Source organism: Panthera pardus, unplaced genomic scaffold, assembly GCF_024362965.1.
Source record: "Panthera pardus isolate Hobbes unplaced genomic scaffold, ASM2436296v1 HiC_scaffold_27, whole genome shotgun sequence".
Classification (NCBI taxonomy): Eukaryota; Metazoa; Chordata; class Mammalia; order Carnivora; family Felidae; genus Panthera; species Panthera pardus.
In genome coordinates, this window is record NW_026526843.1 from 78,783,693 (window position 1) to 78,808,568 (window position 24,876).

At 37.2% G+C, this 24,876-nt stretch overlaps 1 protein-coding gene across 1 annotated transcript in view; it reads left to right on the forward strand.

Moving 5' to 3' along the window:
* The window catches only part of WNK3 (WNK lysine deficient protein kinase 3), a 185,158-nt gene that overhangs the window by 109,284 nt on the left and 50,998 nt on the right, over window positions 1-24,876 (forward strand). The window contains 1 exon segment of the mRNA XM_019436661.2: window positions 11,778-11,925. Coding sequence (XP_019292206.2) covers window positions 11,778-11,925 — 148 coding nt within the window.

Sequence of the window (24,876 nt, forward strand, 5' to 3'; positions counted from 1 at the left end):
TGGCGCAGGTCATGATCTTGTGGTTCGTGAGTTCAAGCCCCACTGGCATTATCCAGATACCCAAACCAGAAAAGGATACTACTAGAAATTAAAATGATAAGCCTATTCCCTGATTAATATAGATGTAAAAACTCTCAGTAATATACTAGCATACTGAGTTCAACAGCACATTAAAAGGATCATATACTATAATCAAGTGAGATGTATCTCTGGGATGCAAGGATGGTTCAACAAATGCAAATCAATCAATGATTGGATTGAAAGAAATTAATCATATGATCATATTAATAAAATGAAAGAGAAGAATCATATGATCATCTCAGTAGATACAGAAAACTCATCTGACATAAATAATCATAGTAAAAACTCTTAAGAAATTAGACCTAGAAGGAACACATCTCAATATAATAAAGGCCATGTAAGACAAATCCACAGCTAACATCTTACTTAGTGATGAAAGGTTGAAAGCTTTTCTTCTAATATTAGGAACAAGACAAGGGTACCCATTCTCACCACTCTTATTCAACAATACACTAAAAGTCCTAGCTAGAGAAATCAGGCAAAGAAAGAGATAAAAGGTATCAATCCCATTTACAGTAGCATCCAAAACAACAAAGTACTTAAGTGTTAAATTTAAAGAGGGGGAAGATTTCTACTCTGAAAACTACAAGACATGGGTCAAAGAAATCAAAGAAATCACAAGTAAATAAAAAGGTCTTCTGTGTTTATGGCTTAGCAGAGTGAGTATTGTTAAAATGTCAGTAGTACTGAAAGCCATCTATAGATTCAATGCAATCCCTGTAAAGATTCCAGTGGCATTTATCATAGAGGAAGAAAAATCACTCCTAAAATATATATGGAACCAGAAAAGACCCTAAATAGCCAAATAAATCCTAAGAAAGAAAAAACAAAGCAGGAGGCATCACACTTCGTGATTTCAAGCTATACTATAAAGTTATAGTCATCAAAACAGTATCATACTGGCATAAAAGCAGACAAATAGACCAATGGAGCCCAATCAGGAGCCCAGAAATAAACCCAAGCATATACAGGTCAACTATTATATCACAAGGGAGCCAAGAATACTCAATGGAGAAAAGACCATCTTTTCAATAAATGGGGCTGGGGTAATTGGATATACACAGGTAAAAGAATGAAACTGGATCCATATCTTATACCACTCACAAAAGTTAACTTGAAATGGATTAAAGACTTAAATGTAAGACCTGAAGCCATGAAACTCCTAGAAGAAAACACAGGAATAAAGCTCCTAAGACATGGGCCTTGGTAGTGATTTTCTGGATATGACACCTAAAACATGAGCAACAAAATAAAAAATAAACAAGTGGGACTACATAAACTAAAAGACTTCACAACAAAAGAAACCATCAACAAAGTTAAAAGAATACCTATAGAATGGGAAAAATATTTGTAAACTATATATCTGATAATGGGTTAATATCCAGAATATATAAAGTACTCCCACAACTCAATAAAATCAATAACCCAATTAAAAAGTTGACAAAGGACCTGAATAGACATTTCTCTAAACAAGATACACAACAGGCCAACAAGTATATGAAAAGATGTTCAACATCACTAGTCACTAGGCTGATGCACATAAAACCACAATGATATCTTACTAGTCAGAATATATCCCCGACTTGGTTCTGCAGATGAGCGAAACCACTGTTTGGGATTACTGCTTGAGCACTGCAAGTATGAATTTGGTCTGCCAAGATCCGTGTGCTGGCCTTTAAAGCCCCTCCCTCTTTCCCTGTCATACTCGGATTCCCAGTGGAGCCCTGCAGATTCCCCTGCAATACCTGTGGTGCGAGATCAAAATAGGGGCTCTGATAAAGCAACCCACAATGCTGAGGGAGGGCTTGTTTTCCCCCCAGGTTCTGTTTTCCCACTGGATGTACTGGAGGCTCAGGAGAGAGCTCTTCACATGTGCTGGTCTCGGGGAGGTGCAGCATGACCAATGTATAGCCACTTCTCTTACCCTTTTAATCCAGTCTGATGTGGTCTCTGTGGTGCAGGAGGTTACCTCAGCTTCACCCCCTTGTTCTAGGATTCTTTCAGTGGTATATTGTTCTTGAATAGTTATTAGTTGCTTTTGTGAGCCAAGTCGGGAACAACCTATGTTGCCATCTAGGTGATGTCACTTCCTTTGTGCTTTATTTTTAGGAATTCCACTTAACTCTTTTAATATCTTCTATTTTTCTTTTTTAAAATTTTTTTATTAAAAAAAATTTTTAATGTTTGTTTATTTTTGGGAGAGAGAGAGAGAATGAGCAGGGGAGGGGCAGAGAGAGAAGGGGACAGAGGATCCAAAGCGGGCTCTGCACTGACAGCCTGATGCGGGGCTCTAACTCACAAACTGTGAGATCATGACCTGAGCCGAAGATGGACACTTAACCGACTGAGCCACCCAGGCGCCCCAATATCTTCTATTTTTCTATGAGATTTTCTGTTTCTGCATTTGCTTCAAGCTTATTTGTAATTGTTCATTGAAGCATTTTGGTGATGGCTGCTTTAAAATCCCTGTCAGATAATTCCAATATCTAATTCAGCCTGTTGTTGGCATCTCTTGATTGTATTTTTACATTCAGATTGTGATTTTCCTGGATTTTGGTATGACAAGGAATTTTCATTTGTCTTCTGGACATTTTGGATATATTTTGGGAGACTCTGGATCCTATTTAAATACATTACTCTATTTTAGCAGGCAATTATCCTATTTAGATGCATTGGTCCTGGTCTACTTTTGTGGGCTGTGGTTCTAATGACAATTTAGTTTTCAGAGTCCTTGTAGTACTAGTTAGGTCTGCTTGGTTCATCTGACAGCACTGAGCCCCACTGCTGCTGACCTGGGCCAGAACACCAGGCCACATGCTACTAGTGGAACTCCCACCAGTGTTACCAGGGGAGGAAAAAGCCCACCTGAACTGCCTTCTGCTGGGTTGGGGGTCAGGACATTACTGGGCTTGTGCTGCCTTTGCCTTTGAGCTAAGAGTCAGGAGATGCTGAGCCTGGACTGTCTTGTCACTGGGTGGGGAATTGGGAGAAGCCAAACTGATTTGTTTTTCCACAAGTCCTGGGAGTCCCTAGTTAGTCCACCTTCAAATTTTCATCCTTCAGTACCCAACTGATTGTGCACTCTATTATTTCCACATTATTTAGTTATACTTAAGAGGAAGAACAGAGAGAATTTAATTTCTGCCATCTTGTCCCAAAACCTCACCTGATGTTTTAAGATTACTTTGAAATGTGAATGATATAGCCCCATTGACTAGAATTATGTCCCTTTTATCTTTTTTTTTTAAATTAATGTTTATTTTTGAGAGAGAGAGAGAGTGACAGAGTGCAAGTGGAGGAGGGGCAGAGAGAAAGGGAGACACAGAATCCGAAGCAGGCTCCAGGCTCTGAGCTGTCAGCACAGAGCCTGACAAGGGGCTCGAACTCATAAACTGTGAGATCGTGACCTGATCCAAAGTCTGACATTCAACTGACTGAGCCACCCAGGCACCCCTCCCTTTTATCTTTTGAAGGTGTAATTTGTTAGTGTTATTTCTTTGTATATTAAAAAACTAAGAGCAGTATTAATGAATCTTCCTCTACCACTCGTGTTTATGCAAATGTTTTTCACGTGGACATAGGAAAAATTTTAGGAGTTACTTTTATATTTTCTTTTGTATCTTTATATGAATATATCATAAGTAGCTTCTAAGAGAAAGTACCTAAAAATTAATTCAAAAGATATGTTTTTGCTGCTAACAGATCTTCTCATTTAATTTTCAAACGTCTTTATTGGAATTTTTCTATTTATTGAAATATCTTCAAACTTATTAAAGAAACTGCTGAAACATGCCCTGACACAAATAAACTGAAAGCTGCTCTTTCATATTGATGTGAACCTGCAAAATATAACTGGTTAGAATTAACCACATTGAACCATTTTGACATCATTCATTTTTTTTTTTACTAGAATTGTAGTGTTTTATTATGTACTTGTTTTATTGAGGTATAACTGACATACAAACTTATATTAGTTTCAAGTATACAACATAATGATTTGATATTTGTATATATTGCAAAATGATCACCACGGTAAGTGTAGTGAACATCTATCACCATACAGAGTAACAGAATTTCTTTTCTTATGATGAGAACTTTAATCTGTTAGCAACTTTGAAATATATAATACAATATTAATAACTGTAGTCACCATGATGTACATGACATCCCAGGAATTACTTATTTTATAACTGGAAGTTTATATCTTTTGACTGCCTTCACCCATTCTGCCCAACCCAATTTCGCATGTCTGACAACCTCTGGCAATGATTAATCATTAATCTGTTCTGTATATATGAGTCTGCTTGTTTTTTTTTCTTTTAATTCCACATATAACTAAGATCATATGATATTTGTCTTTCTCTTTCTGACTTATTTCACTTAGCATGAGAAATATAGTGAGGAAAATAATGTCCTCAGGGTCCATTTATGTTGTTACAAATAGCAAGGCTCCATACATTTTTATGGCCAAATAGTATTCCTGTGTGTGTGTGTGTGTGTGTGTGTGTGTGTGTGTACGTACACACATGGGTATGTGTAAACATGTATATACCATATTTCCCTTTTTCCTTTAAATATGTGTTTTTTTCATTTTTTTAACATTCAATGTTTTATTAGTTTCAGTTGTACAATATAGTGATTCAACAACTTCAAACGATTCACAGTGCTCATTATGACAAGTGTACTCCTTAATCCCCATTACCTATTTAACCCATTCCCCTCACCCTCTTCCACTCTGGTGATACTCACTTTGTTCTTTATAATTAGGAGTCTGTTTCTTCATTTGTCTCTCTCTCCTCTCTAAATTTTTTTCCCTTTGCTCATTTGTTTTTCTTCAGTTCCACATATGAGTGGAATTATATGGTGTTTGTCTTTCTCTAACTTATTTTGCATAGCATTATACTCTCTGGCTCTACCATGTCATTGCAAATAGCATGATTTCATTCATTTTTATGGCTGAATAGTATTCCATTGTATATATATACACCACCTCTTTTTTATCCTTTCATCAATCAATGGACACTTGGACTGCTTCCATAATTTGGCTATTATAAATAATACTGCAATAAACATTAGTATGCATGTATCCCTTTGAATTAGTGTTTTTGTATTCCTTGGGTAAATCCCCATTTAGTGCAATTGCTGGATCATAGGATAGTTCTATTTTTAACTTTTTGAGGAACCTCCGTAATGTTTTCCACAGTGGCTGCAACAATTTTTATTCTCACCAAAAGTGCAGTAGGGTTCCTTTTTCTCCACATCCTTACCAATACTTGTTGATTCTTCTGTTGTTGATTTTAAGCATTCTGGCAGGTGTGAGATATCTTATTGTAGCTTTGATAACATTTCTCTGATGATAAGTGATATTGAACATCTCTTCATATGTCTGTCCATCTGAATGTCTTCTTTGGAGAAATGTTTGGTCATTCCTTCTGCCCATTTTTAAATTGGGATTATTTGTCTTTGTGGTGTAGAGTTTTGTAAGTTCTTTATATATTTTTAGTACTAACCCTTTATTGAATATGTCATTTGCAAATGCCTTATCCCATTCAGTAGGTTGTCTATCAGTTTTGTTGACTATTTCCTTGGCTATGCAGAAGCTTTTCATTTTGATGTAGTTCTAATAGTTCATTTTTACTTTTGTTTCTGTTGCCTCGGGAGACATCCTAGAAAGAAGTCGCTACAGCCTGTGTCAAAGAACATACTGCCTGTGATCTTTTCTAGGATTTTTATGGTTTCATGTCTCATGTTTAGGTCTTTAATTCATTTTGAATTTATTCTTGCATATGGTGTAAGAAAGTGATCCAGTTTCATTGTTTTGCATGTTGTCCAGTTTTCCCAACACCATTTGTTGAAGAGACATTCTTTTCCCATTGGACATTCTTCCCTGCTTTGTCAAAGATTCATTGACCTATAGTTGTGGGTTTGTTTCTGGAATTCTGTTCTGTCCTATCAATCTATGTGTCTATTTTTGTACTGTTTTGATTACTGCAGGTTTGTAATATAACTTGAAGTCTGGAATTGTGATGCTTCCAGCTTTACTTTTCTTTTTCAACATTGCTTTGGCTTTTCAGGGTCTTTTGTGGTTTCATACAAATTTTAGGATCATTTATTCTGGTTCTGTGAAAAAACATGTTGGTATTTTGATAGGGATTGCAGTGAATATGTAGATTACTTTGGGCAGTATAGACATTTTAACAATATTTATTCTTCTAATTCCTCAGCATGGAATGTCTTTCCATTTCATTGTGTCATCTTGGATTTCTTTCATCAGTGTTTTATAGTTTTCAGAGTACAGATCTTTCACCTTTTTGGTTAGGTTTATTCCTAAGTATTTTATTATTTTTGGTACAATTGTAAATGGGATTGCTTTCTTAATTTCTCTTTCTGTTGTTACATTATTGGTGTACAGAAATGGAACAGATTTCTGTATATTGATTTTGTATCCTGTGACCTTACTGCATTTCTTCATCAGTTCCAGTAGTTTTGTGGTGGAGTCTTTTGGGTTTTCTATATTTTGTATCATGTCATCTGCAATAGTGAAAATTTTACTTCTTCCTATCAATTTGGATGCCTTTTATTTATTTTTGTTGTTGTTGTCTGATTGCTGTGGCTAAGACTTCCAGTACTATGTTGAATAAAAATGGTAAGGGTATACATCTTTGTCTTGTTGCTGACCTTAAAGGAAAATCTCAGTTCTTCCCCATTAAGTATGATGTTGCTTGTGGGATTTATGTAGATGGCCTTTATTATGTTGAGATATGTTTCCTCTAAACCTATTTTGTTGAGGGTTTTTATCAAGAATCAATGTTGTACATTGTCAAATGCTTTTTTTCTGCATCTATTGAAATGATCATATGGTTCTTATCGTTTCTCTTATTGATATGATGTAATACATTGAGTGATTTGCCAATATTGAATCACTCTTGAAACCTTGGAATAAGTCCCACTTGATTGTGGTGGATGATGTTTTTAACGTATTGTTGGATTCAGTGTGCTAGTATTTTGTTGAGGACTTTTGCATGTATATTCAGCAGGAATAAGGGATATTGGCCTGTGGTTCTCTTTTCTATGGTGTCTTTATCTGGTTTTGATATCAGGGTAATGCTGGCTTGATAGAATGAATTTGGAAGTTTTATTTCCTTTGCTATTTTTTGGAATAGTTTGAGAAGAGTAAGTATTAACTCATCTTTAAATGTTTGGTAGAATTTGCCTGTGAAGCCATCTGGTCCTGGACGTTTGTTTGTTGGGAGTTTTTTGATTACTGATTCCATTCCTTTGCTGGTTATCCATCTGTTCAGATTTTCTATTTCTTCATGTTTCAATTTGGGGAGTTTATATGTTTCTATGAATTTATCCATGTTTTCTAGATTGTCCAGTTTGATGGCATATAGATTTTCATAATACACTCTTATAATTGTTCATATTTCTATAGTGTTGGCTGTTATTTATCCTCCCTTATTTGTGATTTTGTCTATTTGGGTCCTTTCTCCTTTTTTTTTTTGATAAGTCTAACTAGAGGTCTACCAATTTTATTAATTTTTTTCAAAGAACCAGTTCCTGGTTTCATTGATTTTTTTCTATTGTTTCTTTAGTTTCTATATCATTTATTTCTGCTCTAATATTTATTATTTCATTCCTTCTGCTGGTTTTAGGTTTTGTTTGTTGTACTTTTTCTGTCTTCTCTGAGTGTAAGGTTAGGTTATTTATTTGAGGTTTTTTTTTTTTTTTTTTTTTTTGCTTCTTGAGGTAGGCCTGAATTGCCTTGAACTTCCCTCTTAGAACTGCTTTTGCTCCTTCCCAGAGGTTTTGGAACCTTGTGTTTTCATTTTCATTTGTTTTCATGTGCTATTATTTCTTCCTTGATTTCCTGGTTGAGCCTTTCATTGTTTAGTAGCATGTTATTTAACCTGCATGTATTTGTGATCTTTACAGGTTTTTTCCTGTGGTTGACTTCTAGTTTTGTAGCATTGTGGCCTGAAAATATGCATGGTATGACTTAAAACTTCTTCAATTTGGTGAGACTTGTTTTGAGATCTAATATGTGATCTATTCTGGAGAATGTTTCATGTGCACTTTAAAAAAACATGTATTCTGCTGTTTGGGATAGAATGTTCTGAATGTATCTATTAAATCCAGCTGTTCCAGTGTGGCATTCAAAATCATTGTTTTCTTGTTGATGTTCTGTTTAAATGATCTGTCCACTGATGTAAGTTGGGTGTTAAAGTACTCAACTATTATTGTATTATTATTGATTTTTATGTTTGTTATTAACTGTTTTATGTCTTTTGTTGCTCGTAAGATGGGTGTCCTAATTATTAAGAATTGTTACAACTTCTTGTTGGATATCCCCTTTATGCTTATATAGTGTCCTTCTTTGTTTCTTGTTACTGTCTTTGTTTTAAAGTCTATTTTCTCTGATATAAGTATTGCTCCTCATCTTTCTGTTGACATCCATTTTTATGATAGACATTTCTCCACGCCCTCATTTTCATTCTGCTTGTGTCTTTAGGTCTAAAATGGGTCTCTTATAAGCCACATATAGATTTGTCTTGCTTTCTTTCCATTCTGTCCTCCTATGTCTTTTAGTATATGTGCTGGCGATGTCTTTTGATTGGAGCATTTAGTCCATTTATATTCAAAGTAATTATTGATAATGTATTCTCATTTTATTATTTGTTTTGTGGTTTCTGAAGATTTTCTCTGATCATTTTCTCTGATCATTGATGATTTTCCTTATTGATATATTTGGATTTTTTCTCTTTGTTCTTTACATACTTATTAATGATTTTTGATATATGATTAACATTAGGTTTGTATATAACCTCTTATGCATATAGCTGTCTATATTAATTTTATCATCATTTAAAATTAGAACCATTCTTTACTTCTCTCCTGCCCACATTTTAGGTATATTTTATCATATTTCACATATTTACATATTTGACAAATTTTCCTTTTATTTTGTGAATGCCTTGTCTGATTTTTGACAGAAATATAATTTTTTACTCCTTTTGTTTCCTACTTTTATACGTCACTTTTGGTCTCTCCTTTCCACTCAACGAGTCCCCTTAAATATTTCTTACAGGGTTGGTTTTTTGGTCATGAGCTCCTTTAGTTTTTATTTGCCTAGGAAGCTCTTTATCTCTCCTTCTATTCTGATTGATAGCCTTGCTGAATAGAGTATTCTTAGCTACAGATTTTTCCCATTCAGCAGTTTGAATATATGAGGCCACTCACTTTTGGCTTGCAAAGTTTCTGCTGAAAAATCCCCTGCTAGCCTTTTTGGGTTTCTAGCCTTTTGGGTATCTTCTTTTGCCTTGCTGCTTTAAAAATTTTTTCTTTATCACTATATTTTGCCAGTTTAATTACAATATATCTTGGTGTTGACCTCCTTTTGTTAATTTTGATGGGAGTTCCCTGTGCCTCCTGGATCTGGATGTCTGTTACCTTCCCCAGATCAGGGAAGTTTTCAGCTATTATTTTTTCAAGTAAATTTTGTACCCTCTTTTGTCTTCCTTCTTCTAGGACTCCTATAATATGAATACTATTTCATTTGGTGGAGTCACTGTGTTCCCTAAGTCTGTTTTCATTTTTCATAGTTCTTTTCTCTCTTGTTCAACTTGATTACTTTCCATTATTCTGTCTTCTAGGTCACTGAGTTGTTCCTCTGCTTCTTCCATCCTGCTCTTCATTCCACCTAGCATGCTTCTCATTTGGTTTATTGAGCCCTTTATCAATGCTATTTTATTCCTTATCTCTGTGTTAAGGGTCTCACTGATGTCTTCCACTCTTTTCTCAAGTCCAGTGAGTATCTTTGTGATCATTACTTTAAATTCTCTATTGGGCATGTTACTTATTTCTGTTTTGCTTAGATCTCTCATGGCCTTGTACTGTTCTTTAATTTGGGATAAATTTCTCTGTCTTTTCATTTTACCTACATTTCTGTGCCCATTTTCTGTGTTAGGAAATAAGCTACATCTTCTGTTCCTCAGGATAATGATCTTATGATGAAGAGATCCTGTAGTGCCCTGCCATGTAGTGTCTCCTGTTTCCCTAGGCCTGGTGCTTCCTGGAGTGTCTCCAGTGTGTTCCGCATGTGCTCTTATGTTTTGTCTTTGCCGCTGTATCCTTTAGGTCAGTCGTCTACAGAGGCTTTGTTTGCCTATTACAAGGAATGTCTGGTCCCTGGACTGAATGTGGCACATTTTAACTTAGGTGTGCTCTGGTCTGTTTGTGAAATGAGACCTGTTGCCACTGCTGCTGTAACTGAGGCTCCTCAAAACTCCTGAGTGGGAAGGTGTGGTGTGAGCAGGGTTTGGGGCCAGTTTTCTAGAGGAGGGGACTGCTAAGGCATCACTGGAAAATGAGAAGGGTGGTTCCACTGGAATATGGGGGACAGGGCTTGGTGTAAGCGAGTGTTGGTGTTGTGTTGGTTCCTATAGGTGTCCCTGTGCTTATGCTTAGGGTCAGTGGAGAGAAATGGCACTGTCTTGTTATTTTTTTCCTGAAGATTTCTCTCCGTGAACACTGCCTCTCTTGGATGTAGTCCAAAATAAACAACCCTCTCCACTGTATGTGCCAGGTACTTTTCATATCACTGTTTCTGTGCTGTATAACCACAGGTTGTTTGCCTGCCTTCTCTGCAAGAGCAACATAATGCCCTCCATGCTGTATCCTAGCCAAGCCCGGTGACCTTTAAAACTCCAGACTTTATGCTCCTCTAGTTGCCAGTAGTCATGAAATTTGGCCCCTCTTGCTTTACAAGCCAATTGCTATGGAATTTGTTTCCCCCAAGCACTCCCCTGCGTGTTAGTCCCTCTCACCCTTCTCTACAACCAGTGCATTCTCTCCACTCCCATGGTCATGGTCTATTTCACTCCCCAACCACATCTCTGCACTTTTTACCTTCTTCGATGTGGCCTCTTTTCTACCTTTAGTTGTGTAGTATGCTCTGCCAGTCTTCAGGTCATTTTCTGGTGTATTTAGGATTATTTGATAGTTATCTGGTTGTATTTGTGGGACAAGGTGAGCTTAGAGTACTCCTACTCCACTGCTATCTTCCAACAACCCACTAGTACATTTTCTTCATTGGATTTTCATTTTTTGTTCTTTCTCTTGCCCTATTCCTATCTTCCTCACTTGGTCTATCTATATATACCCTATTGATTTTTTTCACATAAACAGGTATATTTTGAGTGAAAATTGGTTTTTAGAAGTTTTATTTGAACAAATTAATAATATACCCAAAAAACAAACAAGATAAAGCTGATCAAGAGAATCCTCTGATAAAAGGTTCCACAGAGGTCCATCACTGACACTGTTTTTCTTTCATTCCCACTAGTGTCAGGTGATTGCCAAATAAATACATATTATCTCAGTGTTTCATAATTTTTAAAAACATCTTTATTGAGATATAATTCACATACTATTAAATTCACCCTTAAATGGGTATACAATTTGCTATTTGTATATTCTCACATATTATATTTCTTATTTATTTTCCTTAAATTCATAATGTATTATTTTATAATTGGAAGTTGTCTAGAATTTTGCCATGAGAATGGAATTATTCTAGCTATCATAGAATTTCCAATGATAATTCTGATTTGGGTTAAATATTGGGCTTTGAGAATTATGGCATAGTGTTTGCTCTGAGAAATTGAATAGGAGTTGCTTTTTTTTTTAATAACTAGTCTGAATCAAGATGTGGCAGCTGTGAAGGAAAACATCAATACTCCTGATAACCTATATGGAAATGGCAAACAAGATCGGATCAAACAAAGAAGAGCTTCCTGTCCTCGATCAGAGAAGGGGACTAAATTCCAACTTACTGTGCTTCAGGTCAGTGTGTAAATATTATTTGCTTGAGAGTGTGTGTAGAGGTCTGTGTTGACAGAGAGGGGCCATGTTTCTTAAGAGGTGAGTATAAAGCATGTGAAGCGCTAATGTTTCTCTCATTAAAATTTTTTCTGATAAGAATATTATGTATTAGGAAGTATAGGCCAAATACAAGGAAGAAAATGAAATTCACTTTTTTCATCTTTTTTCTATATATATGTATAGTATTTTACATTATTAAGGTTGTAATAGTGCTAGTAATAGTAGCAAATGTTTTCTTTTTTGGTAGACACCTTAAATGTTATGCATTTGTTTTATCATTTAATCTTTCAATAAACCTGTATGATAGGTGTTAGCATACTCATCTTTACAAATGAAGATATTGAAGATTAGAGGGGTAAAGCAATTTGCCTATGGTCATTGAACTAGCAATTGATAGTCTGATTGGAATCCAAACTTTAAAGCTGATATTTCTAACTAATTGGTATATACATCTTGGATGGATGCTTAAACCATTATATAATTTCATATTCTTCCTTTTTTTTTGCTGAACACACACACACACATATATTTTAATTTCATTAAGTTTTTAATTTTAATTCTAGTATAGTTAACATACAATGTTATATTAGTTTCAGTTGTACAATATAGTTACTCAAAAATCATATATATCACTTAGTGCTCATCATAAGTGTACTCTTTAATATCCATCACTTATTTTATCCATCCCCCATGCACATGCCCTCTGGTGATCATCAGTTTGTTCTCTATAGTTAGGAGTCTGTTTCTTGAGTGTCTCTCTCTCCTTCTCTCTTTTATTTTAATCTTCCGCTTATTTGTTTTGTTTCTTAAATTCTATATATGAGTAAAATCTTATGGTATTTGTCTTTCTCTGACTGACTTATTGCACTTAGCATTATATTGTTGAACTCCATCCATTTTGTTGCAAATGACAAGATTTCATTCTTTTTTATTTCTGAGTAACCTACTTTGTATGTATATACCGTATCTTTAAATTTTTTTAATGTTTATTTATTTGTGAGACAAAGAGACAGAGACAGAGCATGAGAGGGAGGAGGGGCAGCGAGAGGGGGAGACACAGAATCTGAAGCAGGCTCCAGTGTCTGAGCTGTTAGCACAGAGCCCAATGCGGGGCTCGAACCCACAGACTGCAAGATCATGACCTGAGCTGAAGTCGGACACTCAACTGACTGAGCCACCCAGGCACCCCAACCATATCTTTTTAAAAAATTTTTTAATGTTTATTTTGAAGAGAGAGAGTACATGTACATGATTGGGGGAGGGGTGGAGAGACGGGGACAGAGGATCCAAAGTGGGCTCTCTGCTGTCAGCACAGAGGTTCAAACTCATGAACTGTGAGATCATGACCTAAGCCGAAGTCAGACGCTTAACCAACTGAGCCACCCAGGCACCCCATATCTTCTTTATCCGTTCATCAATCGATGGACATTTGTACTGCTTCCATATCTTGGCTACTGTAAATGCTGCTATTAACATAGGGGTGCATGTATCCCTTTGAATTAGTGTTTATGTCTCCTTTATGTAAACACCTAGTAGTGTGATTACTGAATCATAGGGTAGTTTTGTTTTTAACATTTTGAGGAACCTCCATACTGTCTTCCACAGTGGCTATACCAGTTTGCATTTTCAGCAATAGTGCATGAGGGTTCCCTTTTCTACACATCCTCATAAACACCTGTTGTTACTTGTGTTGTTGATTTTAGTCATTGTGACAGGTGTGAGGTGATATCTCATTATAGTTTTGATTTGCAATGCCGTGATGATAAGTGATGATGAGCATTTTTCATGTGTCTTTTGGCCTGAGTGTCTTCTTTGGAGAAATGTCTGTTTAAGTCTTCTGACAACTTTTTAATTCGATTATTTGTTTTTGTATGTTGAGTTTTATAAATTCTTTATATATTTTGCATACTAGCCCTTTATTGGATATGTAATTTGCAAGTATCTTCTCCCATTCCATAGGTTGCCTTTTAGTTTTTTTAGTTGTTTCCTTTGATGTGCAGAAGCTTTTTATTTTGATGTCATCCCAGTAGATCATTTTTGCTTTTGTTTCCTTTTCCTCAGGAGATATAAATAGAAAGAATTTGCTACTGCTGATTTCAAAGAAGTTAATGCCTGTGTTCTCTTCTAGGAATTTTACAGTTTCAGGTCTCACATTCAGATCTTTAATCCATTTTGAACTTATTTATGTGTATGGTATAGGAAAGAGGTGGAATTTCATTCTTTTGCATGTTGCTGTCCAGTTTTTCCAACACCATTTGTTGAATAGACTGTCCTTTTATCATTGCATATTGTTTCCTGCTTTGTCAAAGATTAATTAACCCTGAAGTTGTGGGTTTATTCTGCATCTTCTATTTCTTTTCATTGGTTTTTGTGTCTCTTTGTGCCCGTACCATACTGTTTGATTACTATAGTTTGGGAGTATAACTTGAAATCCAGAATTGTGATGTCTTCAACTTTGCTTTTCCTTTTCAAAATTGATTATTTGCATCTATGTTCATCAGGGATATTGGCCTGTAGTTCTCTTTTTGAGTGGTGTCTTTATCTGGATTTTGTATCAGAGTAATGCTGACCTCATAGAGTGGATTTGGAAGTTTTCCTTCCTTTTCTGTTTTTTTGGAATAGTTTGAGAAGAATAGGTATTAACTCTTCTTTAAATTTTGTGAAAATTCATCTGTGAAGCCATCTGGTCCCTAACTTTTGTTTGTTGGGAATTTTTTGATTACTGACTCAATTTCTTTGCTGGTTGTCTCTGTTCAAATTTTCTATTTCCTTCTGTTTCAGTTTTGGTAGTTTATATGTTTCTAGGAATTTATCCATTTCTTCTAGATTATCCAATTTGTTGGCATATAGTTTTTCATAGTATTTTCTTATGATTATACGTTTGATATTGGTTGTTATTTCTCTTTTCTCATTTGTGATTTTATTTATTTGAGCCCTTTCTCTTTTTTCTTGACAAGTCTGACTAGAGGTTTAACAATTTTATAATTTTTTTCAAAGAACCAGCTCCTGGTATCATTGATCTGTTCTATTGTTTGTTTTGTTTTGTTTTGCTTTGCTTTGCTTTGCTTTGTTTTGTTTTTAGTTTCTATATCTTTTATTTCTAATCCCATCTTTGTTATTTCCATTTTTCTTCTGGTTTTAGGTTTTGACTGTTGTACTTTTTCTACCTCCTTTAGGTGCATGGTCAGGTTGTTTATTTGAGATATTCCTTCCTTCTTGAGGTAGACCTGTATTGTTGTAAATTCCCTCTTAAAACCACTTTTGCTACATCCCAGAGGTTTTGGATCATTGTGTTTTCATTTTCATTTGTTTCCCTGTACTTTTTTTTTTAATTTTTATTTTTTTAACTTTATTTTTTATTTTTTAAAATTTACATCCAAACTAGTTAGTATATAGTGAAGCAATGATTTCACTAGATTCCTTAATGCCCCTTACCCATTTAGCCCATCCCCCCTCCCACAACCCCTGGGGACTATGTGCCATTGAGGCCAGGCCATGAGTTCGGGCTCAATGTGCGATGGTGGCTGGGGATCACAGTTGGGCAGGATACATGAGGGTGGTGGGTGTGCATAGCTGGATATGGTGCTGGTGACATGCCTGTTGCCCTTTGGCAGCTGTGCACCTGTTGCTAGGCAGGGTACCTGTGTGTCTTTAACATAATTTGCCCTGAGTATAGGGCCAAGGCTTGCAGGCTTGGAGTAGGCAATCCTCAGCAGAACTCATGGGTGTGGAATACTGCTGGTGGGTTAGGTAGCAAGCGTCTGTGCAGTCTCGCCTTCTGCAGGTGTCTCTGTGCTTATGCTATGGGCAGGGGACAAAAATGGCATGTGCCAGCTCCCTCATTTTAGGAAAAGTCCCCAATACAGTCCAAAATCAGTATGAACAGATCTGACTCCTGTTTCCCCTGGCTTTGTATAAGCTGCCATTTTTATGTTGCCTCTCTGCTGTCTCTTTAAGTGTGGCAACCCACCTGTCATTCACCCACCTGGCTTGCCCAGTGCTAAGTCAGCTGACCTATAAAGCTCCAGGTTGTAAGCCCCACTGGTGTTACAAACTCATAGAATGTAGTCCCTCTTTTGTGTGTGTGTGTGTGTGTGTGTGTGTGTGTGGTTTTTTAAGAGAGAGAACGCAAACAGGGCAGATGGAGAGAGAGAGAGAATATCTTAAGCAGGCTCTGTGCTCAGTGTGGAGCCTGTTGCATGCCTTGATCCCATGCCCCTGGGATTATAACCTGAGCTGAAATCGAGAGTCGGGTGCTCAACAGACTTTGCCACCCAGGTGCCCCTGCCCCTCTGGTTCTTAGAGCCAAACTTTGTGGGGATCAGTATTCCTCCTGTGAACTCCCTGGTGTGAGGGTCAGTTTCTCTGCTCTCTTTATGCACATAATTTCATTCCTTTTGTGGGAAGCCTCTTTGGCCTCTGACCTTCTTAACTTTTCAAATGCAGCTTCATCTCTAGTTGTGGAGTTTGTTTTGCCTGTCTTTGGATCACTCTCCAGTTTATTGACTTGGGTGTGGATGATATCTAGTTGAAAATGTAGGAAGGGTTGAGCTCTGCATCCTCCTACTCCACCATCTTCCCAAGCTCTGACTCTCTTCTGAACATTCTGTAATGGGCTTATATTTTTGTGTTGAGTTTTAGAAGTTTTTCATATATTTTGTTTTTTTTAATTTTTATTTTTTTTAAGTTTTTTTTTTTTTTTTTTTAATTTTTTTTTTCAACGTTTATTTTATTTTTGGGACAGAGAGAGACAGAGCATGAACGGGGGAGGGGCAGAGAGAGAGGGAGACACAGAATCGGAAACAGGCTCCAGGCTCCGAGCCATCAGCCCAGAGCCCGACGCGGGGCTCGAACTCACGGACCGTGAGATCGTGACCTGGCTGAAGTCGGACGCTTAACCGACTGCGCCACCCAGGCGCCCCTATTTTTTTTAAGTTTTATGAGATATAATTGACATATAACATTATAAACATTAAAGGTGTACAACATAATGATTTATGTATATATTGATGTTTTTAAATTTTTTTTATATTTAAATTTTAGTTAACATTCAGTGCAGTATTGGTTTCAGGAACGGAATTTGGTGATTGATAACTTACATACAAAACCCAGTGCTCGAGAAAGACCTCGGACTGAGACTGAGAGGGATCCAATCTCTAACTGCGGGGCTTTCTTCCGACTGGGGCCAGCTCCCTGTTCGCACAGCTGGGGAGGAGGGGAGCCACGCCTGGGTGCGATTGTAGGTCACAGGCTCAGTCTGCAGCTTGAGAAAGTGGTTCCCTCCCTGGAGGGCTCCATGATAGCACAGAACCTGCCTTCATCCGCCGCTCCCCGCCCCCCCCCCCCCCCCCCCCCCCCCGCCATTTCTCCTCCTTATCTCTTCCCTCCCCTTGGCTGGTTACTCTGGTTTTTGGTCTGTCTAAACAGGCATATTTAATGCATTGTCTTGATGCATGTTCTACACCTCCTTCTTTACACTCCTTTCTCTCTCTCTGGAATAATCAAGCCATATAGTTTCTCTGTATGGGTAATTTTATCTTCATTTCATTTTCCCCGCCTCCTTCTTTATTTTCCTTTCTCTCTCTCTGGATTAAGCCTTTTAGTCTCTCTGACTAATCAACTGCCCAATCAACGTTTATCCCCCGCCCCACTGTTGTCATTTCTCTTTGGATGTGCTTTTCCCTCAGCACTTCCTCCAACCTCTTCTTTACTTGTAGTCTGTGTTTTTGGGTTTTTGGTTTTTAGCCGTTAGGTTTTTGTTTTTGTTTATTTGTTTGTGTTATTTGCTTGTGTGTTTGCATGTTTTTGTCTCCTGTTTGTCTGTCTGTTTTCCTTTACAGGGCTACTCCAAGGAACAAATCTGGTGGAGGGTACAAAATATTACTACGAGTAGGGTAATAAAATAACCAAAGTCACAACAACAGAGAGCAAGTAACAATCCCCGATTAAACACCTCCTGAAGGGTCAGGCCTTGGACAGTATATAACGCTCCTTTAATATAGCAGTGTTTGCAGGTGCAGAGCACACAAGCTTTTAAAACGCATAAAGGACTTGGGGCACCTGGGTGGATCGGTCGGTTGGGTGTCCGCTTTGGCTCAGGTCATGATCTCACAGTCCATAAGTTTGGGCCCACATCGGGCTCTGTGCTGACAGCTCAGAGCCTGGAGCCTGCTTCGGATTGTGTCTCCCTCTGTCTCTGCCCCTCCCCTGCTCATGCTCTGTCTCTCTCTGTCTCAAAAATAAATAAAAACATTAAAAAAATTAAAACGAATAAAGGATAGAAAACTACCCAAATTATAATGAAACGGAAGAATTCTCCTCAAAAGAAATGCCAGGAAGTAGCGACAGCTAATGAATTCATCAAAACCTATTTAAGCAATATAACAGAACAATAATTTAGAATAATAGTCATAAAATTAATCACTGGGCTTGAAAAAAGCATAGAGGACAACAGAATCTATTGCTACAGAGATCAAGGGACTATAAAAGAGTCATGAGGTGGTAAAAAATACTATAAATGAGGTGCAAGATAAAATGGAGGCAGCCACAGCATGGATTGAAGAGGCAGAGGAGAGACAGGTAAATTAGAAGATGAAATTATGGAAAAAGAGGAAGCTGAGAAAAAGAGAGATAAAAAAATCCAGGAGTATGAGGGGAGAATTAGAGAACTAAGTGATGCAATCAAATGGAACAATATCCGCATCATAGGAATTCCAGAAGAAGAAGAGAGAGAGAAAGGGGCTGAAGGTGTACTTGAACAAATCATAGCTGAGAACTTCCCTGATCTGGGGAAGGAAATAGGCATTGAAATCCAAGAGACACAAAGAACTCCGTTCAGATATAACATGAAACGATCTTCTACATGACATATCATAGTGAAACTGGCAAAATACAAGGATAAAGAGAGAATTCTGAAAGCACCTAGGGATACATTGGCCCCAACATACAAAGGTAGACACATAAGGGTAGTTGCAGACCTATCTACTGAAACTTGGCAGGCCAGAAAGGAATGGCAGGAAATCTTTAGTGTAATGAACAGAAAAAATATGCAGCCAAGAATCCTTTATCCAGCAAGTCTGTCATTCAGAATAGAAGGAGAGATAAAGATTTTCCCTAACAAACAAAAACTGAAGGAATTCATCACCACTAAACCAGCCCTACAAGAGATCCTCAGGGGGACTCTGTGAGTGAAATGTTGCAAGGACCACAAAGTGCCAGAGACATCACTACAAGCATGAAACCTATACACATCACAATGACTCTAAACCCATATCTTTCTATAATAACATTGAATGCAAATGGACTAAATGCTCCAACCAAAAGGCATAGGGTATCAGAATTGATAAAAACACAAGACCCATCCATTTGCTGTCTACAAGAGACTCATTTTAGACCTGAGGACACCTTCAGATTGAAAGTGAGGGGATGGAGAACTATCTATCATGCAACGGGAAATGAAAAGAAAGCTGGAGTAGCCATACTTATATCAGGCAAACTAGACTTTAAATTAAAGGTTGTAACAGGAGATGAAGAAGGGCATTATATCATAATTACAGGGTCTATCCATCAGGAAGAGCTAAGAATAATAAATGTCTCTGCACCGAATACGAGAGCCCCCAAATATGTATTAATTAATCACAAACATAAGCAAACTTATTGATAAGAATGTGGTAATTTCAGGGGACTTTAACTCCACTTACAGCAATGGAAAGAACATCTAGAGAGAAGAATAAATAAAGAAACAAGGGCCCTGAATGATACATTGGATCAGATGGACTTGATAGATCTATTTAGAACTCTGCATCCCAAAGCAATAGAATATACTTTCTTCTCGAGTGCACATGGAACATTCTCCAAGATAGATCACATACTGGGTCACAAAACAGCCCTTCATAAGTATACAAGAATTGACATCATACCATGCATACTTTCAGACCACAATGCTATGAAGCTTGAAATCAAGCACAGGAAAACGTCTGGGAAACCTCCAAAAGCATGGAGGTTAAAGAACACCCTACTAAAGAATGAATGGATCAACCAGGCAATTCGAGAAGAAATTAAAAAATTATGGAAACAAATGAAAATGAAAATACAACATTGAAAATGCTTTGGTATGCAGCAAAGGCAGTCCTCAGAGGAAAATACATTGCAATGCAGGCCTATCTCATGAAATAAAAAAAAAATCCCAAATATAAAATCTAAGAGCACAGTTAAAGTTATAGAAGCAGAACAGCAAAGACACCCCAAACTCAGCAGAAGAGAAATAATAAAGATCAGACGAGAAATAAGCAGTATTTGTTTAGTATAGAATCTAAAAAAAGATTAGAGCAATCAATGAATCCAAGAGTTGTTTTTTTGGAAAAATAAACCAAATTGATAAACCGCTAGCCAGGCTTCTCAAAAAGAAAAGGGAGATGACCCAAATAGATAAAATCATGAATGAAAATGGAATTATTACAATCAATCCGTCAGAAATACAAGAAATTTTCAGGGAATACCATGAAAAATTATATGCCAACAAACTGGACAACCTGGAAGAAATGGACAAATTCCTAAGCACCCACACGCTTCCAAATCTCAAACAGGAAGAAATAGAAAATTTGAACAGACCCATAACCAGCAAGGAAATTGAATCAGTTATCAAAAATCTCCCAACAAATAAGAGTCCAGGACCAGATGGCTTCCCTGGGGAATTCTACTAGACATTTAAAGCAGAGATAATACCTTTCTTTCTCAAGCTGTTCCAAAAAATAGAAAGGGAAGGAAAACTTCCAGACTTATTCTGTGAAGCAAGCATTACTTTGATTCCTAAACCAGACAGAGACCCAGCAAAAAAAAGAGAACTACAGGCCAATGTCCATGATGAATATGGATGCAAAATTTCTCAACAAGGTACTAGCAAATCGAATCCAACAGCATATAAAAAGAATTATTCACCATGATCAAGTGGATTCATTCCTGGGCTTCACGGCTGGTTCAATATTCGCAAATCAATCAATGTGATACATCACATTAACAAAAGAAAAGAACCATATGATCCTGTCAATAGATGCAGAAAAAGCATTTGACAAAATTCAGCATCCTTTCTTAATCCCTCAAGAAAGTCGGGATAGAAGGAACATACTTAAACATCATAAAAGCCATTTATGAAAAGACCACAGCTAACATCAACCTCAATGGGGAAAAACTGAGAGCTTTCCCCCTGAGATCAGGAGCACGACAGGATGTCCACTCTCACCGCTGTTGTTTAACATAGTGTTGGAAGTGCTAGCATCCGCAATCAGACAACAAAAGGAAATCAAAGGCATCAAAATTGGCAAAGATGAAGTCAAGCTTTCACTTTTTGCAGATGAAACGATATTATACATGGAAAACCTGATAGACTCCACCAAAAGTCTGCTAGAACTGATACATGAATTTGGCAAAGTCACAGGATGCAAAATTAATGTACAGAAATCAGCTGCATTCTTATACACTAACAATGAAGCAACAGAAAGACAAAGAAACTGATCCCATTCACAATTGCACCAAGAAGCATAAAATACCTAGGAATAAACCTAACCAAAGATGCAAAAGATCTGTATGCTGAAAACTATAGAAAGCTTATGAAGGAAATTGAAGAAGATATAAAGAAATGGAAAAACATTCCGTGCTCATGGATTGGAAGAATAAATATTGTCAAAATGTCAATACTAACCAAAGCTATCCACACATTCAATGCAATCCCAATCAAAATTGCACCAGCATTCTTCTCGAAGCTAGAACAAGCAATCCTAAAATTTGCATGGAACCACAAAAGGCCCCGAATAGCCAGAGTAATATTGAAGAAGACCAAAGCAGGAGGCATCACAATCCCAGACTTTAGCCTCTACTACAAAGCTGTCATTATCAAGACAGCATGGTATTGGCACAAAAACAGACACAGACACCAATGTAGTAGAATAGAGACTCCAGAATTGGACCCACAAAAATATTGCCAACTAATCTTTAACAAAGCAGGAAAGAATATCCGATGGAAAAAAAGTCTCTTTAACCAATGGTGCTGGGAGAACTGGACAGCAACATGCAGAAGGATGAAACTAGACCACTCTCTTACACCATTCACAAAAATAAACTCAAAATGGAGGAAGTACCTGAATGTGAGACAGGAAACCATCAAAACCCTAGAGGAGAAAGCAGGAAAAAACCTCTCTGACCTCAGCCGCAGAAATTTCTTACTTGACACATCTCCAAAGGCAAGGGAATTAAAAGCAAAAATGAACTATTGGGACCTCATGAAGATAAAATGCTTCTGCACAGCAAAGGAAACAGTCAACAAAACTAAAAGGCAACCAACGGAATGGGAAAAGATATTTGCAAATGACATATTGGACAAAGGGCTAGTATCCAAAATCTATAAAGAGCTCACCAAACTCCACACCCCAAAAAAAAATCCAGTGAAGAAATGGGCAGAAAACATGAGTAGACACTTGTCTAAAGAAGACATCCAGATGGCCAACAGGCACATAAAAAGATGCTTAACATCACTCCTCGTCAGGGAAATACAAATCAAAACCACACTCAGATACCACCTCACGCCAGCCTGAGTGGCTAAAATGAACAAATCAGGACACTATACATGCTGGAGAGGATGTGGAGAAATAGGAAGCCTCTTGTCCTGTTCGTGGGAATGCAAACTGGTGCAGCCACTCTGGAAAACAATGTGGAGGTTCCTCACGAAATTAAAAATAGAACTATCCTACCACCCAGCAATTGCACTACTAGGTATTTATGCAAGAGATGTAGGAGTGCTGATGCATAGGGGCACTTGTACCCCGATGTTTATAGCAGCAGTTTCAACAATAGCCAAATTATGGAAAGAACCTAAATGTCCATCAACTGATGAATGGATGAAGGAGTTGTGGTTTATATATACAATGGAATACTACTTGGCAATGAGAAAGAATGAAACATGGCCTTTTTTAGCAGCATGGATGGAACTGGAGAGTGTCATGCTAAGTGAAATAAGTCATGCAGAGAAAGACGGATACCATATATTTTCACACTTATGTGGATCCTGAGAAACTTAACAGAAGACCATGGGGCAGGGGAAGGGGGAAGAAAAAGTTACAGTGAGGGAAGGAGGCAAACCATAAGAGACACTTAAAAACTGAGAATAAACTGAGGATTGATGGGGGGTGGGAGGGAGGGGAAAGTGGGTGATGTACCTTGAGGAGGGCACCTGTTGGGATGAGCTGGACATCCCAACTGGGTGTTGTATGGAAACCAATTTGACAATAAATTTCATATTAAAAGAAAAACAGTGATCACAGGTGCCCTCCTTAGTACCCACCACCCATCTAGCTCATCTCCCACTCCCCTCCCTTCATCAACCCATAGTCCGTTTTCTAGAATTAAGAGTCTCTTGTGGTTTTTTTTCCCTCTCTTCTCTTTCCCCCCTTGCCATATGTTCATCCTTTTTGTTTCTTAAATCCCACATATAAATGAAATTGTATGGTATTTGTCTTTCTCTGAGTGACTTATTTCGCTTAACATTATACATTCTAGCTCCATCCACATTGTTGCATATGGCAAGATTTCATTCTTTTTGAAGATGAGTAATGTTCCAGTGTGTGTGTGTGTGTGTGTGTGCGCGCGTGCATGCATGCATGCCCATACATGTATACACCATATGTTCTTTATGCATTCATTATCCATTCATTAGTCGATGGACATTTACACTCTGTCCATAGTTTGGCTGTTGTTGATTCTTTATATATTTTGGATACTAACCTTTTATTGGATAGGTCATTTGTAAATATCTTCTCCCATTCAGTACATTATTTTTTAGTTTTGTTGATTGTTTCCTTTGTTGTACAGAAACATTTTAGTTTGATGTAGTCCCTATAGTTCATTTCTGCTTATATTTCCCTTGCTTTGGCAGACATATCTAGAACAATATTGGTATATCCAATGTCAGAGAAATTATTGCCTGTGTTCCCTTGTAGGACTTTAATGGTTTCAAGTCTCACATTTAGTTCTTTCATCCATTTTGCATTTATTTTGTGTATAGTGTACAAAAGTGGTCCAGTTCCATTCCTTTGCATGTAGCTCTCCAGTTTTACCAACAGTAATTTTCAAAGAGCCTTTTCCAATTGTGTGTTCTTGTCTCTTTTGTTGAAGATTAAATTACCATGTAATTGTGGGTTTATTTCTGGGCTTTAGTCCCGTTCTGTTGATCTGTGTGTCTGTTTTTGTGCCAGTACCATACTCTTTTGATTATGATAGCATTGTGGTATAACTTTAAGTCTGGAAGTGTCATACATCTAGCTTTATTTTTCTTTTTGAAGATTGTTTTGGCAATTCTGGGTCCTTTGTGTTTGCATACAAATTTTAGGATATTTTTTTCTAGTTCGGTAAAAAAAAAAATGTTTTGGTGAGGTTTACATTAAATCTGTAGATTGCTTTGGGTTATATGGTCATTTTAACAATATATGTTCTTCAAATTCATGAGCATGGAATATCTTTCCATTTGTTTGTATTATCTTCAATTTCTTTTAGAGAGAGACAGAGACAGAGCACAAGTGGGGAAAGGCAGAGAGAGAGAGGGAGACACAGAATTCAAATCAGGCTCCAGGCTCTGAGCTGCCAGCACAGAGCCCAACGGGGGCCTCAAACTCATAAGCCATGAGATCATGACTTGAGCTGAAGTCAGATGCTTAAACATTTGAGCCACCCAGGCGCCCCAAAATGCAACTGATTTCTATACATTGATTTTGTATCCTGCAACCTTTGTAAATCCATTTATTAGTTTTAGTAGTTTTTTGGTGGTTTTTCACATAGAGTATCATGTCATTTTCAAATTGCAAAAGGTTACTTGTTTCTTGCCAATTTGGATCCCTTTTATTTCTTTTTGTGTCTAATGGCTGAGGC